This window comes from Schistocerca gregaria, chromosome 5 (genome assembly GCF_023897955.1).
Source record: "Schistocerca gregaria isolate iqSchGreg1 chromosome 5, iqSchGreg1.2, whole genome shotgun sequence".
Classification (NCBI taxonomy): Eukaryota; Metazoa; Arthropoda; class Insecta; order Orthoptera; family Acrididae; genus Schistocerca; species Schistocerca gregaria.
This window is the reverse complement of record NC_064924.1, coordinates 576,210,040-576,223,741: the sequence shown is the minus strand read 5'-3', so window position 1 is coordinate 576,223,741 and position 13,702 is coordinate 576,210,040. Positions and strand designations below refer to the sequence as shown.

General features: G+C 38.9%; 1 protein-coding gene across 1 annotated transcript in view; it reads right to left on the bottom strand.

Moving 5' to 3' along the window:
• Positions 1-4,504: 4,504 nt before the first annotated feature.
• The window catches only part of LOC126272248 (RNA-binding protein 8A), a 66,714-nt gene continuing 57,516 nt past the window's right edge, over positions 4,505-13,702 (bottom strand). The window contains exons 4-5 of the mRNA XM_049974960.1: positions 13,165-13,289; positions 4,505-4,686 (exon numbers count right to left, since the gene is read on the bottom strand). Of these exons, the coding sequence (XP_049830917.1) occupies positions 4,659-4,686; positions 13,165-13,289 (153 nt within the window). The 3' untranslated portion in view covers positions 4,505-4,658. The remainder of the gene's footprint in view (positions 4,687-13,164; positions 13,290-13,702) is intronic.

Below are 13,702 nucleotides of genomic sequence, written 5' to 3'. Positions count from 1 at the left end.
CCCTCAAGTACATCTCCCTTGTATAGACACTCTGATACTACTTCCACCTTTCAGTTTTCCCTTCTTTGCTTAGGACTGGATTTCCGTCTGAGCTCTTGATATTCGAACTGGTGGTTCCCTTTTCTCCAAAGGTCTGTTTAACCTTCCTTAGCATCTATCTATACCCTAATGACATATGCTGCTAAATCCTTACATTTGTCCTCTAGCCATTCCTGCTTAGCTATTCTGCACTTCCTATCAATCTCATTTTTTAGATATTTGTATTCCCTTTCGCATGCACCAACAGTTAACGTCAAGTTACAGTTACCCCCAAAAACAACTACTGTTCATGCAAACCGGTTGAAACCTTTTAAGCGAGTAACAGATGTAATGTCACCAATGGTAGAAAATACTGCTCTGAAGCATGTTAGACTGCACAAATGGAAGCCAACTGATCCACCAACACAGACCAAGCACTTGGCCTCATATAATCTTCGGTCGAATTAAGTCAATTACGCATTCACAATAAAAAATCTACCATTCTAATACAAATGTAGCAGGTCGGGGTTTAGTGGCATTAGATATTGAGTGTCACTGACAGAGGTGAGCAAATGTCATTATTTTGTCTGGGATGGCAGGAGGAAATGCGACACTTTTTGGGCAGTGGAGTGGGCTCTTTCCTAAGCTCAGTGGGTGAGGGGCGTGAGAAGCATTGGTGGTTCCACTAACAGTCATTTGTAAAGTTAAAACGCCCTTTAAACAAACAGAGTAATACAACGTGTTTCAACTCTCTCAATTACTCACGGCTACAGAGCGGTGGAGTCGTAGCATGCAAATTCCAGTGACCACTGATATGGTGACAGCTCGTGTTGCAGAGGCACACCGGTGGCATATTATTCTATTCAGTGCCGTATCCGTGACCCAGTGCTACAGTGATGAGGTCTTCTTCTCCTTGTGAAATCGCTCACTGCATTATTAAGAAGTGGCTATGGCATGGCATAGAGTGCTCTGTTCCAGAATTGATCCAGCGAACCTTACTTTTAGCGTCTCCTTGCGGATTTTATCAACCTCTAGGTTCACAGGTGACCCATTTGATGAGGCTGCAGTCCCCTTGTCCTCACCAGACACCTGGTTAAGTACCACACAAACTTCTTTCTGGTAATACCTAGGTTGGCATCTTCTGCATTGACCTATTGCCATGGTACCACCACCACCACCACCACCACCACCACCACCACCACCACCATCATCTTTCAAGAAGTGTTGCAGCTAAGTCACAGTGGCAAAGTATGACATCTGCTGACTAACCATCGGTCCATCCAGCCAGGTGACGTTTCTTTCTGACTTCTTTCTCCCATCGAAGGACCTTTAATGCCTGTTTGTCAGAGGTATTTATTCAGTGTTTTCACCAATGTTGCAAAGTTTCTACAGTGGTGACTGACTCCACGTTGGGCAGAAATGTGACCAATGTCAACGCACATGTTGGCTTTCCTTGTTTGACTGCTGCTGCTTCCGAATATTATGGTTTAAGGTGTCAAAGTCTCCACAATGTTCACTTAACCCTTAAGAAGTCTTTATGGTTTGTTTCTTTTTCTGCTTTGAACAATCATAAATAACACACAATTATTATACACCCTACAGTTTACTGCATTTTTATATTTTCTCCTTTCATCAATTAAATTCAATATTTCTCTTGCTATCCAAAGATTTCTATTAGCCCTCATCTTTTTACCTACCTGATTCCTGCTGCCTTCACTGTTTCATCTCCCAAAGCCACCCATTCTTCTTCTACTGTAGTCCTTTAACCCATTCTTGTCAATCATTCCCTAATGCTTCCACCAAAACTCTGTACAACCTTTAATTTTTTCAGTTTATTCAGTTCCAACATCCTTAAATTCATATCTTTTTACCATTTCATCAGTTTTATCTACAGTTGATAACCAATAAACTGTGGTCCGAGTCCACATCTGTAGCTGAAAATGTCTTACAATTTAAAATCTGGTTCCAAAACCTCTGTCTTACATTATATAATCAATCTGAAACATTCTGATGTGTCCAGGTTCTTCCACGTATACAGCCTTCTTATGTTCTATGCAGAATTCTACCAACCGGTTTCCTTTTGATTTGGACAAAATGACACAAATTGATAGTAAAATTAAACAACCAGTAACTTGAAATTGTCCCAGCTGGAACTGCCCTAGCTTATTTTTGTTTATTCAGTAAAATGTGTATCATCTGTTACCTTTCAAAAAGCACCTTCCTTCATCGTCATAACAGTGTGACAAACAGCACTCAACAGTCAACCAGTCTTATGAGCAGTACAAGCATAGCAGGAGCTTGCACACTCACTGCATAAGATGTCCACCACTGATTCCTGCCCAACAGCTTAATGTAGCTGTGAATGTGCAACATAGTGGTGATATGACAACAAGACAATCTGAGGTCTGTGATTACTGGCTCTGCCACTTACCAATCATTTCAGTCAACAGGACTGTCCAATTTCTACTACAACCTTACTGATAATAAATCAGTATCAAATTATTCCTATAACTATAGCCAATAGACATCTCAAGCCTTAACTGTACATAATTATGAAATTTCTTAATATGAATATGACTTTACACTCTTCAATACCTTTCCATACCGCTGCTAAGTGGTTTCCAATAGTTATCACACTGAAATATAATAGTTCATCATTTTGTTATTATTCTACAAGTCATTATCATAATATTTAAATATTCATGTTGCAGACCTATGAGAGTTATGATTATGATCTATGCCCGATTAGAAATTTCCTTCTACAAAAAACTGAAACATGTGAGACTGTTTCACTTGCAGAGAGTCTGCAGATGACTCTCAGACAGGATGTAAATTGTGACTAAAATGTCATGGCTATCAAATTTTACTAATGTAGGAAGTGCCATGATTAACAAATTTTAGTAATATAAGGAGGCACACGATACACGTAACATATGGCTGGCAGGGAACAGAGTAGGCCCTACAAGTGACAACACGCAGAGGCAAACGTGGAGTGCCCACACAGCCATGGTCACTTTCAGGCAATAACAGGTTTGTATGCAACATTGGTAACACTGGCCAGACAGGCAACATGCAAATAGTAGCAAGATTGCGTGTGTCTAAAAATCATTTCAACCGAGGACACATTTTTCCACAAATTAGGGAAGAGTCAGGAGAAAGTGACCAAGTGCACTGAGAAATCAGTTTATAAGCCACACGCACAGAGAGCCAAGTGAGTTATGAAACAAAAGCTGCCAGTACCACAGTCAAGTTGGAGGGCACAGTATCACTGCTGAGCCTCCAAGTCACTATAGAGTGACACTTTAATGTTGCTGCTGTAAGGTGCTAAGAAGACTACACATTCAAGGGTAGACAACTGAATTTAAAGTAAGTATCCAGTAACAGTTATTATCTTAGAGTTCTCAGCCTGTTAAAGAAGGATACACACTATAGAGTTTGTCTAGTAGTATTTGATATTTTCTGTCTGTCAGAATATACAGAGGAACAAGTGCTGTCTTGCAGTTGTCTCCAGTTGCGGGTTAAGGTATTTTATTGTGTGTCATTGGAACAAGTTGCAAGCAGAGCGCTGTTCACTGATAGCGAAAGGCAGAACTCAGGAACTGGGAGTGGCTGGATGGGCCCAACATGTAGAGTGGTAGGGTGTACTCACTGACTTGCAAACATACAAAGCTGCTGTCTCCAAATAAGGTTAAACTACTTATTTACTTCCTACAAATCACAACTTTTCCTCTCCATTCCAGAATCACCTGTGCTAAGCATCCTAGAAGACATACACCTCCTCAGTCTGTTAAAGGTGACTAGCAGGCCTCAGCCCACATGGTTATTAATGCAATGACAGAGATATGCAGGCCACATCTTCATGCAAGCTGGTGATAGGACGTGTACTAGGGCATGACAATAATTACTGTAAATCACCATGTACTTGATATTTGGACTGAAAATAAGTACATACAAATTCTATGAATAAAGTTTCTCCATTGGATGGTATGTCTAAAACTGAAACACTTACAAGCATTCAGTTTATTACGCTTTTCCGTAGCTGCCGTGGGAACGTGGGCATAATGTGTAAAAATTTTCTACAAGGTAGAATTTTTCAGTTCTTTTCATATTTAGGGGAATAAAAGACAGAGTTCACATGCAACATTACACTGCAAATGACAAAATATCTTACGAAATGAGACAAATTACATCAACACATTTAACTATTATTTCTTTTTTTGTCTTTTATTTGTCCCTGTAATTAATTTTCAAGTTATGTTTCACCAATTCTCTCCCACACATTTTGAGTTATCATCATCTGACTTATTTTATAGTAACAGCAAAACTTCAATAAACAAGAAATGTAGTTCTTGTTTTCACACATTCTTTGTTTTTTCTTGTTGACACAGAAGTATATTAAAATGGTGACAATAAAAAACGAAAGAAGGAAGACAGATTAGGGTTTAATGTCCTGTTGAAAAGGTAACAATAAGCATAACAAAGAAAGTTAATGGAAAACTATATTTATTTTCTCCAAATTTCATAGTCCTTCAATGTAATAACTTACAAGAGCTTTCATATGAACCTCTACCGTACATAAAAATAAGATAAAAAATGAAAAGAAACACAATGGAAGAGTTTAAATGTAGTGCAAAACATGTTTATCTCCTCCTGCGGCTTCTCCTCGTGCTGTAAAAAGAAAGAAGAAGACATTACACAATATCTCTATTTGACAAACACAAGAAGCAACACTGATAAGAAAAACATATACATAACAGCAGAACAACTGGAGAAAACTAGGCAGGAACTAATTATCCGACCTAAACCGACTGCGGCAAGGTTGGATAAGCAGGAAGGTCGGACAACATGGAAAATAATTTTAAAAAAAGCAGTTTCTAAGGCCTTGTGTCCTTCATTGTGAGAAATCTTGGGTGCACTTTCCTCCACTACATCCGATTCTTCATCTTCTTTTTTGTTTACCATGTTGACTATTTCTTCATCTGTCACTTCAAATTCTTGATCTTGGACAATCCATTCATTTATGTCATCATCTGTGGTGTCGGTACATCCCGGAACTTTTCGTAACAATAAAAGCAGGGTAGTATTTTCTGGTTCGGTGTGCTGTTGTAGATTTTCATCATCTGGAGAATTTTCTTGATTTTCCTGTAGCAAAATTTTACAGGATTTTGCAACTGTATTTACTCCAACACTCTCCCAAGATTGGGACATGTCATAAGCTACATTTTTCAAATTAATATGGCGTAACTGCTCTAGCATGTCTTCTCCCTTGTCCATAGCATTAATTAAACAGGAAAGCAAGTTTCCGGGGTAGTTTCTCTTCAGTGTCTCTAAGGTCCCTTGATCCATAGGCTGACGTAAGGATGTGAGATTTAGAGGCAAAAACATGGCCTTTATATTTTGATCTTGAAGTTCATCTTCATTAGGATGATAAGTGGCATTGTCTAGAAGCAACAGTGCTTTGCGCAGCAAGTTGTTGGACTTCAAAAACTTTTCAGTTTGTGGCACGAACTCGTTAAAAAAACCAGTCTTTAAAAATGTCTGAGCTCATCCAAGCATTTTTTTGGTTGTAATATTCTACTGGTCAAGCATTTTAGATACATTTTTAAATGCTGTCGGATTGTTTAGCTTACCTATCATAGTTTCATTTTCAAATTTGCTGTGACATTACTGCATGCAAGAATTGTCACTCTTTCTTTGCTACATTTGTAGCCTGGCGCTGCCTTTTCAGCCTTTGACACTAATGTTTTTCGCGGTAACATTTTGTAATTGAGATCAGTCTCATTGCAGTTAAAAATTTGATCTCCCGTTCAGTTTCCCTTGTCCAATACCCTGTGAAGTTTATTCCTAAGCAATTGAACAGCTTCAAAATTTGTGAAAGCTTTTCACCACAGACATTAAGTTGCCGAATTCCGTATCTTTTCTTCCATCTATGGAGCCAGCCTACACTAGCTGTGAAATCAGGTTCACTTTCGTTTAGTTTGTTACAAAACTTTAAGGCTTTCTCCTGCAAAATAGGTCCTGACATGGGTACACCTTTATCTCTATGTTGATTAAACCATAGGAACAAAGCTTCATTTACTTTTTCATAATCACGTTTTTTCATGGTTTTCCGATCTTCCAAAATAGCCAAGGTTGCTCGCTGAGAACACCACTTCTCAATTCCATAGTGGTTCCTTTTCTGGACTCCAACTCTTGTTTTCCCGACGTTATAATCTTGCGCCACTTTTAATACTGTTTCACCATTGTCTATTCTTTTTAAAGCTTTAAGTTTTTCTTCCGTTGAAATGACCACCTTTTTCCGTTTTGAAGCCATCATAGTAATGGTGTGTGTGTGTGTGTGTGTGTGTGTGTGTGTGTGGAGAATTTAATGAAAATCTGAACAATAGATGGAGCTGTAAGCAACAGAATCTGCATACCCACAGATGCGCATCACAGGGTTGTTCCTCAGTTTGCATCAGAGACACTCAGTATGACTGTCTCCATAAAGGATCACATGCTGCTGGTAAAGCTCTGTTACAAGAATAGTGACTGTGGGCCAGTAGCCTTACAGAACGTCCGGACACTCAAGGGTATGAAAAAAGGCACTGGTCTGATCTTTGCTAAGGGTCTGGAGAAAAGATTGCAAAATTCCAAACCTTTTGAAGTGCAATATGGCAGAGGGAATAAAGCAGTTCATCCGACCTCTGTCAAAGATGTTGTCACAGAACAGCAGGAGGATTTGAGCGCTGGTATGCAAACTTGCAGAGCGGGGCAATTGCCTGAACGCTGAAAATGGCTGAGAGTATGGTCCATAAAAACCTACAAAACATCCTGCACATCTACACAAAATCACCAATGTTCAAGAGATGATTTCTATTGGTCTGTCAGAGACAAGCATTCATTGTAGAATTTGTTGCTCGGATGGAAATGAACAATGAATGGCCATTGAACATTCTGTGGACAGATGAAGACCATTTCCACCTCCAAGGAGATGGCCATATGCAGAACTACAAAACATGGGCAATGGAAAATCTGCACGCACTGCAACTACAAAAGTGACAGTGTGGGGTGGGTTGGTGGCATTTTTTACTGTAGGGGCATATTTTTTCCCCAAACAGATCAGTTCTTTGGGTCCTGCTACTTGTAGCATCACTGGGAAATACTAGTATGGTCTTTTGTGCACCAACATCTTTCAGCCCTTTAGCAAGGTGCCTGTGCGCTTATGATGATTTTTATGCAAGATGGTGCTCCTCCGCACACTGCACAGCCAATCAAATGGCTGCTGCAGAGGCATTTCAGAAATTCTAGACTTATAAGTTATCATTTCTGTGCAGCTGGCCATCCATATCACCTGATCTTAAGACGTGTGACTTCTGGCTATGGGATTATCTGAAAGATGGCGTGTTCAGTGCTCCCATTGTATAAGTAGTTCAACTGAAGGCATGCATTGGGCAACACATTCTGAATGTGGTCACTCCGATCTGTTGTGGAACACGCTGTTTGTCGCTTTCAACTTGAGGCAAAAAACAGTGGACGGCATACTGAACATGTCTTGCACCAGTCTCACAATTACAAACTAATGTCATTTTGCTTTTTTTGTGGGACAATTAAAATATAATGTTATTTTGCTTTTTATGCAATCTTTGGCCTCAGGACAATTAAAAACCAATTTTTTCCTATCCGATGTGGTAAGATTTGGCCGTTGTGGATGTACTTACCTAACTAACAGTGCCACAAATTGACTGCCGTATGCAGTCAGGCACATTGAACAGTACAGACGGTGGAATGTGCAGCTCTAATTATAGCCATCATTTCGCAATTTGCATGTTATTCGTAGGCGAGCCCATTTACATTAATACACTCACAGTGTTGTTCCTTGACTTTTCCCTGTATCAATAGTATGCTGTTCAAATTTGACATCATTCCGAGCAGTGACACACTTTCTATAGCATTTTGCACTGGAACTTTAATTACAGCCACCTTGTACTTTATGAATGCATATTTCTGCTAAAGGTTGGGAGACATATGCTGCTAAGGTTTCTAATTTTCTTAAGAAATATATTCTCTAAAGGAAGTAAGGTGATCACCCTTCATGAAACTTTGATTCACTGAATGCAGAAGTGATTTTCTGGGCATCTGTAGGGTCCACATCGTCAGTTATTCTGAACCTGAGTTGTAGACAGCCTTGACAATTTGTAGTGGTGTTTTTCATCATAAATTTTCCATGAGTAAATGTGGAACTATTGCGGTAACACAAAATATGGAGTACCATTCCCTTGCTCTTTCCCTCTGCTACATCAGACCACTGATAATGAATGGAAAATACAAAATACAGAGACACTACATGTGACTTCATGCCACACCTGTTAACAAGCTTAACTCTGATACTTCGAATTCTTGATACTAGTGACAATCACCCCAATCTGAAGTTCAGTCCAAGATATCTCCTGCATAAAAATGTAACATCACCCCATAAGTTTCCTAACACCTGGTACAATCCCTGGAAAGCCACATTAAGATAAGGTGATGACCACTTAAATGTTTCTTTCTCTGGAAAATGAAAGGTTTATTTTATGCTTAATATGGACAATCAACAGTCCCAGAATATGTGAACATGTATGATTTCAGAACATGCATACGCGTGTGTGTGTGTGTGTGTGTGTGTGTGTGTGTGTGTGTGTGTGTGTTGATTTATAACTTTTAGAAAATAGTGTTTTGCACATCACACAAGATTTTGAAGCGAGATGGAATGCCTTGAACTCTGCGGAATCCATACAATAATGGAAGCAGCTATTTAATTTGTGATTTCAGTGCTGTTCTATTTTCTCTCACTGAAGTAACTATTTATGAATCACAAATGTCATAAAGGAACAAAGACAGCTTCAGCACATCAATAACCCTTCAATCACTCCTCCTCTTTAACAAATATTCATCAGAAGTACGAACAAAGGCTTTTTATTTTTATTTTGTCTAAGACTGTTTCTGTTGTTTCAAGTTGTTCTTATTTGTGAGACATTGTAGACAAGTCATTTCATTTCACTCTGCATAATTCATGGAATTTATTAGCCACGAATAAAGAAACACACAATAATATTCTACACATTCACAGTGTTTCTTGTCAGACAAATCAACCAAAGTTCTATTGCAAAGACAAATTTGAAAGCAAGCAAAAATGGAATCTTTTAACAGTGAGGTGCAGTAAAAAACAGCACCAAGCAGAGAGAACTATGGACAGGAGCATGACTGTTGCACATTTCTCTCCATCTGAGTTGGGGAGACTCCTGTGCCTGCATGTGGTGGCCTGTGCACACAAATCAGAGGCATGCGTGACTTTTCACCAGCATGTGCACCTCCTTGCCTCTTTGTGCAACAGCAGCTTCCACTTAGTGCACACAGGAAGTAGTGCAGGTGTAAACACACCTTCCATGTACCACAGTGTGATATGCAGAGGATAGATGTAGATGTACACACATGCATATGTGCCAGCCCCCCCCCCCCCCCCCCCCCAACGAATTTTTAAACAGAGATAAATCTAATTTTTGGAGCTTTTAAAAATTACGTTGTGACAACACAAGACAAGGTAGTAGAATGGGTAGATTGTCAGTAACTTATAAGAGCATGTATGTATTTTGGCCAAAACTCATGACCTCAAAAATGCTCTTTGCTTGCAGAAAATCTTCCTTTGGAAAGACATGAAACATGTGTCTTCTGAAATTAATATTCAGAAACAAACAGTCGACAGATTAATTTATGAAGACTGTGAAGTGGTTAACATGCATAATCAGTACCAGAAGTGTAATTACAACTAGCAGTTCTCTGCTTTGAAAGTAGAGTCACTATTGTCGTTAGAAAAATTATGTTCTTCACCGGAAATGACCGTAAGGTGTGGAATTACAAAAGCCAAGCAAAGATTTTTTTTGTTGTCAGAGTGTAAGGGGATGTTACATGCTGCTAGATATATGTCTAATGTAACTGAGCATGTTTGTGCAGATTATAAAGTTATAATTATAAACAATAGTCAGTTCACACAAAGCATTTAATTCCACAAGGAGGAAGGGACCTTAACATTAGAATGCCAGGTGGATATCACTTGACCATTTTTTATTTTGAAACCCAAATTTCTTTTATGCCATGATTTTATGACTTCTAATTGTTTTAGTGGTGGTTTCATTTGTCTTAACTGTTCCTCTTGTAACTACAAGTTTTTAATCCTTTCACTGGAGCATTTTTTGTAAGCAACTCAGTGAAGACAGTTTTTTTGCTACCTTCTCACAATTGCGATCAACTGACTATGTTTATTTTTTGATAATTTTATTTTGTGATTTAGGACCAAAAACTGTGGTGGTACAGATATCACCACAGCACCTTTGTGAGTTATTAAAACTAAGGTGGTAAAAGGATTTCCCATTTCCCTTTTATGAGCTGTTATATGCTGCCATTGCACATAGAAAATGTGTTTCCTGTTTTTATTTAGTGTTTTCTTTTACTTTATTTGAAAAAAAAAATATTTGTTACCAACATTTAAAGTTTCTGTATCACAATGTGAAAACAATTCTAGAAACTTTATTGCACAATAAGGGTATGAGCTGATACAGGTCACAATAATGTATACTGCAGAAGTGAAGCAATGTGTTGTGACAACAGTACTGATCCCATGAGAAACAAACCCATTGTTGAAGCAGTTTTCATACACCTGGTGCAGTTTACTACCACAAGATGTCAGGCACAGACAGAGTCAGTAAGATGTATTCCCAAATGCTTTGGCTACCCCTAAGTTGTTGGTAAGTATGCTTCCTGAGGACCGCAAATTTTGTAGTAAGTATGCTTCCCAAGCCCCTTCCAGAAACTGCTTTGGTGGTAACCATACTTTGTAAGAATCATTAAAACACCATTGTTTGGTGGGATAATACTTCTCACAGTCCTAAAGGCTATAATTCACAACAAACAAAAACTATAGCTGGTGCAGCAGACTGCCACTAGATGCCAGGAGTGTACAGGAAGGATAACACACATTCCCTTAAATGCCGTAAAGAAATACATTTAGTGGGAAGTATTTCCCCCACAGCCTGCAAGAGGGTTAAGATAATTGTACATTTACCATTGGTCCCCAATGGCAGTCAATTGACCACTTTTCCCAGAAATGCATTTCACCTGATTTATTTGGCATTTTTGATAGTCAATTATGATGAACTTCATACAATGTTGTGTGTAACAGTTCCTGAACATCTGTTTGTCGTCACCTAAAGTTTGACTGGGAAATACAATGAATTGCTATCACAGTAGTGGCCTTCCTGAAGTTGAAAGCACAGTACTGGCTGTTCACAGACACTGAACATGCAAATCTGTGGTACAGCCTTGGCCACCCCTCATGGCACCACCTATGCCAACCTACTCATGGGTGACCTAGAGGAATCCTTCCTAACTACCCAGAATCCCAAATCTCTAACCTGGTTTAGATTCACTGATGACATCTTCGTGATCTGGAATGATGGCGAGGATGCCCTACACACATTCCTACAGAACCTTAATACCTTCTCCCTCATTTGCTTCACCGGTCCACCTCAATCCAACAAGCCCACTTCCATGATGTTGACCTCTGCCTCAAGGATAGCTAATTTAATACCTCTGTTCATATCAAACCTACAAACAATACCTCCACTTTGACAGCTGCCACTCATTACATACTGAAAAGTCCCTTCCATGCTTCCTGTAAACATTGCACCTGTAGTGATGAGTATTTCCTCTCCAAATATGCCAAGTGTCTCATGGAGGCTTTCACAGAAGAAAATTAACCTCCCAATCTCATCCCAAAGTAGAGTATCCACATGTTGCCATTTGAATCACCTACCACCTCCCAAATACCCATTGTCCAACCACAAAGAAACACTCCTCTCATGACTCAGTACCACTAAGGACTGGAGCAACTGAATCTCATTCTCTGCCAGGATTTCAACTATATTTTTGAGACTGTGCCCTGAAATGACATGTATCTTCCCTACTATCCTCCTCACCCCTCCCATTGTGGTATTCTGCAACCCACCAAACAAATGCAATATCCTTGTCTCTCTCTATTCCATTCCTGCTCTCAACCCCTTGTGCCTCATGGGTAATATCTCTGCAACAGACGTGTCCACATAATTATTATACATATGCAAGATCTATCCTATACATCCTCCCACTATAACCTACTGCAATACTGTTTAGGGCATCTCCGATCCCATCTTAGGCAGAGCCATGTTCGACTAAAAATGTAATCCACATAATAATAATAATAATAATAATAATTATTATTATTATTACACATGAAAGAATAATAAAAGCTATATTAAAGACAATAAATACAGAATACCGTTACATTTTGTAAAAATCTTATCAGTCAAATTGACCTCCATTAGGCATACAGGATAGTTCAAAGCTGGACATTCTAGTGTTAAACAGTCCCAGCAAATCTCTGGATGAATAAGACTCTTTGCATTAATATTATGAGAAGGATAGTTGCTACTCACCATATGGCGGAGAAGCTGAGCAGCAGAAAGTGAGCTTTCAGCCAACAACGCCTTCGTCAGAAATAGACAAAACACACACAAACACACACACACACACACACACACACAGACACACACAGACACCACATTGTCTGGGTAGTCTGGCCTCAGCAGCCAGAGACTGTGGTCATATAAGTGTGAGTTATGTTTGTGTGGGTACATGCGTGTGTATATTGTCTGTTTCCAATGAAGGCCTCATTGGCTGAAAGCTTACTTTCTGGCAGTCTTTTTGTGGTGCCTATCTGTGACTCAGCATCTCAGGCATATGGTGAGTAGCAAGTATCCGTTTCATAACACTGTTACATTCCATCCTGGATTTTCAACTGCTTCATACATATGCATTGTTAGTTGGAGCAAAATAGCAATGCATCATGACAATGTGAGCTAAGTGCAATATTTGAAAGTGCACTTTTGTGCACCAGTCTGTGGTGTAAACACCAAGGAAGCTTAGGAGCCTAATTACTTGAAGAACAATACATTACATAAGATAAGTAAATATAAAAACTTCATCAGAAAAAGGAAAGTACTTCACGATTTTGCAAGAGGGCTTAGTACCAACTATTTGCTATTTGAATGTGTGGAAAAATAGTAAAAAATTAACTGCGATACGAGAATCACTTACCGCTTTGGCCCTTTAACAAAACACCAGTCTACACCTATCTGTTGTCCAAGAAACTCGGTGCCATTAAGAGATTCTCTTGCTGCTTGTGCTTCCTTGAAAGTTTCATATTCCACTAATGCATAGCCCTGAAATTCAAGAACAGTTAACTAAACTTTTTTTAAATAAATAAATAAATACAAAATCACCACATCCTTTAGCAGGAAACCTTAAGTAGTGCATTAAGTAAACTTAGAGGTAACTAATGACAGCACCAGAAATAGCTAAAATTACAGCTATACAATTAATTATGGATTAGTACAGTATTTTAAAAACTTACTGCACATAGTAAACCAGTTCACGTCATTCTAGTTCATTTGTATTCACACACTTCGTAAGAAGCAGTTTTTGTGATTTTTCAGTGAGGGACAAGATGCAGTAAAAATGATGGGAATTGCAACAGCTGGGTAAAAACAAACAAAACTTTAGTATACATTTGGCTTCCTATGAATACAGTTTCCAGTGCCCCCAACAACAACAAATAAACACACCCAATAAATAC